Source organism: Vigna unguiculata, chromosome 6 (genome assembly GCF_004118075.2).
Source record: "Vigna unguiculata cultivar IT97K-499-35 chromosome 6, ASM411807v1, whole genome shotgun sequence".
Taxonomy (NCBI): domain Eukaryota; kingdom Viridiplantae; phylum Streptophyta; class Magnoliopsida; order Fabales; family Fabaceae; genus Vigna; species Vigna unguiculata.
Window position 1 is genome coordinate 11,790,527 of NC_040284.1, and position 7,071 is coordinate 11,797,597.

The window sequence follows — 7,071 nt, forward strand, 5'->3', positions numbered from 1 at the left end:
AATAAGAATTAAACGGTGTCTCCTACTCGAACCAAATGAAAAGTACGAATCCTTAAAGAGCCACCGCTGCCGCACGCACTCCTCCGCATTCCGCCGTGGTGACGGACCTCTGCGACGACGAGCCTCCTCCCTGCCGAACCTCCTTGAAGGTACATTATTTTCTTTTCTCTGAACTCTCTCACTCGACGCTGACAGAGAAGAGAAGTAATTGAACCCTAACCTAACCTCCAAGCACGTAGCCCCTCGGCGATGTACTCCATCGGCGACTCACTCCTAACATATGATAACCGGTTAAACCGCTTTAAGTAACCTATGGTAACAGTTTAAACCCCTATAAGTAACCTTGATAACAGTTTAAACAACCCCTGACATTTTTTTCGCTCTTTTGATTTATCTTAGTTGAGCGTTGAAGTTAGGGTTGCCACTGCAAATGGGTGTGGCGGAGGCCAACACAGCCCTTCAAGCTCCCTCCAAAGCGACGTCAGAGAGCGTCGACGACTTGCTTGATGTAACAAAATTAAAATTAAATGAAGTTAAATTAAGTTCATTTGCATATTTTATTACTAAGTGTGATTAATTGTTGTGTTGAGTGTTGAATGATTTTTTGACAGGCTGCAAGATATAATGACATGGATGATGTTAAGAGCTTAGAGGCCAGTGGGGTTCCTCTTGATTCCAAGGATGATCAGGGCAGAACAGGTATGTATGAAAGTTGTGAGAAATTAATTAACTCTGAAAAAGGTTTTAATTTTTTCATTTTATTTGACTAATTATTTTGTGGGGCCTCATAGTTTTGTTTAGAGTGGGTGAGGGTAGAGTTTGTTTGGATGCAAAATTTAGTTTGATGTGTAATGAGGGGTTTCTTTGTTAGATCTTAATGGAACTAGATAGACTATGGTGAGGGTGGAACAATGGTCTAGTCGCAGCCACAATGTCTCTTATCCACCTACACCCGTCACCCATGGTGGTGGTCCCTTAAATTTCCCTTGTACGCCTCAACAACACATGTTGCTGCAGCAAAGTAAACCCACAAATACGGCCACTCTTTTTTACTGCGGTTATTATTAATTATATATTTGCATTTTTATATGTCTTATATTTATGTATTTGTTACATTTTTTAAATGTTTATGAATGTTTCGGATCATGATACAAAAACAATTTATGATTCAAAATATAAGTTCTTCCAGCGATTCAACTACCATGCTTCACGGGGGATAATCTTCCTCTTGGGTTCTATTAGTTTATCTTTTGGGGTTTTCACTATCCTCATTCCATAGTCATACTTTTTGTGCCACACGGTTTTAAATAACTTAAGTAGTTCCGACTTCATTGCGATTGTTGATGTTGTAGAAAGTTGTGTCTGATGCTGCCACAGTTACACATGTTGCAGTCGCAAATACTCCATAGTCCTTGGTGCTCGCCTTCACTGTCGACAGAGCTTGTTATCTGTTTTACACTTTGTGTTCTAATTGCTTCTTTATTATCCTTCTCGCTTGTTTTTGTTTCGCTCGTCGATCTGTTCGTTTTGTTGTTTTGCTCAAAGCTCAGTTTTATTTAGAGTTTGAAGGAAAACATTGGTATCAACTGGTTTAGGTGATGCTCCTAGAAGAGGAAGTGGAATTGAAGCAAAGATTGTATCTACATGAAGTCCTTGAGTTTCTATTGATGGGAAAGAAAGAAATGTGAAATGTAAATATTGTGAGAAATCATTTGTCGGTGGAATCTATTGATTGAAGCATCATCTAGCAGAGACTTAAAAGGATGTTGGAGCATGTATAACAGTTCTTGAAAATCTTAAACAATTAATGCTGGATGTGGTTTATGTGCTACAACAACATTTGATTAAAAGATCAATATCTAGAGGATTTGAATAGGATAGTAGTATGGGTGATTCAAAAAAGGCTAGAAAATGATTAAGACAAGAGTGTGAAGAGGGGTCAAGTATTTTTAGAAAAAAAGGGCACTCAAACTACTAGCAATTCCATTTTCAAGAAAAGTGAGAGGGAGATGAATGTCAAGAAATTGCTCTATTTTTCTACAACAATGCTATTCCATTAAATGTAGCAAAGAGTAAAGAGTACATGTAGGGATGACAACAGGTCGGGTCAGGCACATATAGTGCTTACCCGTCACTCGACTTGAAACAAAAAAATCCACTAGTGACCCGAGCGGATACCCATTTAAAAAATATTTGCAGATGTTTTAAAACTCGCAGGTATTTAAAGGGTAAATTTCGATCTTTTGATAGTCCGCTAGCTGAACGTGCACTTAAAAACCAAAACTCCATCACAATGGTGGGAATCATATGGTGATGAAATTGATTTGCAATTAGAGTATTGGGTTTGACTTGTTCATCCGATTGTGAGCGTAATTGGAGTGCTTTTGAGAAGTTAAGAATTTAAATTTATGAAATTGATTTTACAATTATTAGAGAGGCTAGTATGACATGTTAATTAACTTTATAATAATTTAGGTCTGCACCAAGAAAAGAAACCGTTTGCAACAAAAGACCACGAATGATGTGGTGTTATTGAAGATTGAAGAAGGATGTTAGGAAAAGAAAAGACTATAACATTGATGATCTTGTTTTTGATGATGAATGGACTACGGAGGTGAATGAAGCAAATTCAAGTTTGGATGCTTCAGATGAAGACATTTTAGTTGAAGTTGGAGAAGATGAAGATGCTAGTAGAGGTGGTGTTTGTTGCACCTGTAGATGATTTGGAGGTTCCTGCAATTGTTGATAATGATGAAGGTCATGGAGGAGATGACATTAATGAAAATGAAGATCACATGGAGGATGACAATGATTATCCTACGTTTAATATGAATGACATCCTTGGATAGTTTGTTTGTATTAAACATTTATGAATTTATTTGTTGTTTTATGCATGAGCATTTTAAGAATTATGAACCTATTTTTAGTTGGGTTATGTATTAAATTTTACTACTCAAGACTTATAATGTATGAGTTATTTTTATCATCTATATTATTTTTAATGGATGCACATGCTGTTTATGAATATAATTTTTCATATACTTGTAACTTTATCGAGTTGAGTTATGGTGCGTGCTCGATTTACGATTTTTTATCCTCTTAGGATCCTGGAGTTTTGCAACATTGATGTGAAGGTAGATTTTGGTTATAGAATTTGATTTTAAAGCTTGTCTTGGATGAGGTCATGAGATGTAGGGCTTGTGATGAGAGATCCCATGTCATAAGGTCATATTGATTGAATAAGTTGACTTTCATATTTAAAGAGGGCATTCAGAACTGCAGCCAGGGATGATACAATTTTTCAAGGAGATAATTTTTTTCTCTCATGAGCAAATTCAGAAATAATTTACCCATGAGATCTTGTACAAGTGTGCTTGACTTTGCTCCTCTGATGTATGCATCCAGCTCTTCATATGGCTGCGGCTAATGGACATATGGATATTGTGGAGTATCTAATCATTAAGGGAGTGGTGAGTGGCTTTTTCTCAAACATTCTCATTTGGTTTTCTTAACTTTGTGATCAAAGTGAGCCATTGGTTGATTGCTACAATAAAAGTAGACACTTTCTGTCTGATATCAAGTCATATCACGGCCATTACCAACTTTTTCCTTGAGTAAACTGTTCTCGCACTTTATATTTGATGAAGATTCACTGTCTCTTTTCATTTACCATTTACCTACCTTTCCGTCTCTCACTTCTCACTTCCAAACATCCTATCATATTAGAGGTTTTAAAGCATCTGCTTGTGAACAGGATCTTAATGCACCTAATGAGGAAAAAAATACACCTCTTCATTGGGCGTGTCTCAATGGGCATGTTGAGGTAAATAACGTGTTCCTTCAACGACATCTTATTTTGCAGCTGATAGTTTTCTTTAACATATAAAATGCCTTTCAGGTTGTGAAGAAACTAATCTTAGCTGGAGCTAATGTCAGTGTTTTAAACAGGTTTGTTATATTACCGTAGCCTCAAGAATTTTAAGATGTGCAGTGAGTTTCTTTTAAGACAAAAATTAGACGTAGTTTCTTAAATGCTTCTGATGTTCTTTAATTAAAGTTGGAGTCTTATATCAATAATCTGCCTGATAAAGATTTATAAGAAAGTTTAATGCAGGTTCGCAAATTAAAATTTCAATTTCCATTGTAGAACATTTAAAGATCCTAAATTAAGTACAATGCTCATGTACAGACAACTTAAGATAGTCTTACCCTGCCATTGAATCGTACACCGTTGTTGGTATGACTTTTATGGTAATTATTGTAAAAGTCAACAAATTTAACATAAATGATAGTTTGTGATTGGAGGATAGCGTAAAATTATTTTTGCATTGGCTTACTTTTTTTTTTTCTAAAAAAATAATTTAAATTGCCCTTATAATGCATCTGTTTTGGCAATGACATTTTTCAGTCACGAGAGGACCCCAATGGATGAAGCTGTGAGTAGGGGAAAGCTAGAAGTGATGGATGCAATCAATGAAGCTGTGGCACTAGTTGAACTTCGTGGTGCTATGGTTTCTGCACAAGAAACCTGAAGTTTATGTCACTTTAAGTAGCTTCTAATATGAGAATTTGGTGATAGTTATACGTGTGCTCTTATAATGTTTACATTGTTAGTTGTGAACAATGTCATGAGTTTGTTTTCTTTTATCATTTTCCATATTGGATTTCCTCATTCGAAATCAAAGCGGGTTCATTTCTTCCTAAGCCTAAAACAATCAATCACACCCCATTCTGTTCCCAGAAGAGTTTTCCAAGAGTGACATTATTTCTTTTTAGAGGTAGCAAAATGGTTTGTTTGGTGTGCTGAGGATGCTAAAAAAGGCATGTTCAACCTGGTGGACGGGTATGATTCAATGTCTTTTTATAATAAAATAAAAAAGTTTGAGTTATTATACGTATTGTAAGATGTTAATTGTTCTTGAACAAAAATAAAAATAGGTTTTTGTTAATCCAAAAGTTTAGAATTAATTATCAAAACCTTTTATATCTCGTAATTAAATGTTTATTTATATTAATCGAATAAAACAAAAGATTTAGACGTTTTTCATTTCGCTTGTTTTATTTTTCCGTGGTCTGCCCTCTGCAACGTGCTTAGATGGGTTAAAATTGGTGATAAAGGATTGATCCCTCCCAAGGATGATGGCCCATGGCACATGCTTAGAAGAAAGGGAGTTCCTTGATCCCTTCCTTTGCTTTTATTTTCTTTACTTTAAAATTCCTTTAAGTTGGCTTGGTTGACTATTTTTGAGTTGACTTGTTGACCTTGACTTTGGGTTGACTTGTTGACTCAAAAGATTAACTTAACCTTAAACCAACATGCTAATAAATTCCTTAATTTGCTTTTGTAGGAATAAGAAAGGAGGAGGACCACATAGGAGACACTTGGCGTCCTAAGGAAGAGAGAGAAGGAATAAGACTTTCTAGAAGCATCTAGAAAGGGGAGGCCCACATGCCTTGGACACCAAGTCTTCTAGAATGTTCTAGAACCTTCCTTTGGGAGCCTTGGCCATGAAGACTTGCCACCTAGATGGCTTGGACGAAAATTCACCCATGTGCACCATAGGATGACCTACTTTCTAGAACATGCTAGGTTTCTTTTGTAATCCTTTAACTTGTTTTGCTAAGGGGCCCCTAGACTTGTCTATTTAAGGGGACCTCTAACACTTGTACAAGGGTTGAACATTTTGAAGTAAAAATACTCTTGTGTCTCAACCATTTGTGAGAGTTTCCTCCCTTGGGAGTGAATACTTCTAAGCCTTATCTTGCATAGCAAGTGGCGGCACACATCCACTCATCTTCAAGGTTACCATGGCTTCTAGCCTAGCCTTGTAGTGGCGTGCTTCTCACATTTTTACCATTCCTTTCCTTTCCATTTTATGTTTTTTTCTTCCTTTAATTGTTCTTGGTTTTCTATGGTTTATGTGCTTTTCATTTCCTTTTTGTTTTGAATCAATCTATCATCTTCTTCTCTTGAGCTTTGTGAAAGGAACCTTCACATCTAGATAGCTTGCTATCTTAATGTCCAGTGGGGATTTCACTTAGTTTTCTTAATCAACTCACACCATATTCAATAATCTTAAAAAGGAACAAGATAATCCTTCATCAATTGGTTCAAGTGTTAATTAGCTCCCCTTAATGTTTTTTTTGCCTTTTCTTCCTGCGCCTTATAATATCTTACTCAAGGACTTCTAGATTATTTGTTTCAGAAATAATCTACAATAAGCTTTTTGAAAACTTTCGAATAGAATTTTTAGTTCAGGATTTCCAGCACATGATTCTTAGAACAAGCTTTTGTAGACCATACGAATCCATTCAAGGTTTCTAGAACAGTATAACTTTTCGAAGAACAATAGATGTTTTTCAAAATTAACCTTTTGAGACCCTTTCTGGAACAAACATTTTGAAAAATATGAGATGTATTCCAATATAGGATTCCTAGAACAAAATTACAATCAGTTTTTTGGAATGAGCCGGAACAAGTTTTTAACTTTTATGTTTTGTACACATAATTATAGTTTTATTGTATGATAAACTATTTTTAGTTTTCACATAACTTTTTGATTGTAAATTAGGTTTACCTAATGTACATATTTGTTTTTGATGATAATGTTTTAAGCAGATATTATTTTGGTTTATTTTCATGGTATTGGAATATATATTTCTAGATCTTCAAACCGGAGATACGGTACGCTATATTTAGATTCTTTGTTATTTTTTACCATTACTAAAAGTTGGAGAGAATTTGCTGAAATTTTTTAAAGGAATCCTACATATTTAATTATACTTATGTTGACTCGTACACTTTTAATTGGATATATGAATCTGACTAGAGTCTATGATTAGGTTTCAATTTTCAAAACCTATGTAAAGTCTAATTGTGCTCAAAGTAGAGAGAATTCATTAACCAAATTTTTATAGTTTTAGTTTTTTTCATTTTCTCTCTTTTCTTTCTATCTTTCGATTTACCAAAGTGGAGATAGTCAAATAGTTAACTGAATAAACGAACACAATTATATATTTAACTGAACTAAAGAGCTTGGGTAGCAAGAAGGGATTGAACATGATTGTGCA

At 35.1% G+C, this 7,071-nt stretch overlaps 1 protein-coding gene across 1 annotated transcript; it reads left to right on the forward strand.

Annotated features, from left to right (window-relative positions):
* On the forward strand, positions 1–4,712 carry LOC114188997 (ankyrin repeat-containing protein P16F5.05c). Its single transcript, XM_028077693.1, has 7 exons — positions 1–149; positions 400–508; positions 612–699; positions 3,406–3,470; positions 3,755–3,823; positions 3,899–3,948; positions 4,409–4,712. Exons 2-7 carry the CDS (start codon positions 431–433, stop codon positions 4,530–4,532), a joined length of 474 nt encoding a protein of 157 aa, XP_027933494.1. The 5' UTR covers positions 1–149; positions 400–430; the 3' UTR covers positions 4,533–4,712.
* The last annotated feature ends 2,359 nt before the right edge of the window (positions 4,713–7,071 follow it).

Coding starts and splice junctions, on each gene's coding strand:
- LOC114188997 (XM_028077693.1), top strand. CDS start 431: ATGGGTGTGGCGGAGGCCAACACAGCCCTTCAAGCTCCCTCCAAAGCG. Junction 700..3,405: donor GGATGATCAGGGCAGAACAG/GTATGTATGAAA, acceptor GTATGCATCCAG/CTCTTCATATGGCTGCGGCT. Junction 3,471..3,754: donor ATCTAATCATTAAGGGAGTG/GTGAGTGGCTTT, acceptor GCTTGTGAACAG/GATCTTAATGCACCTAATGA.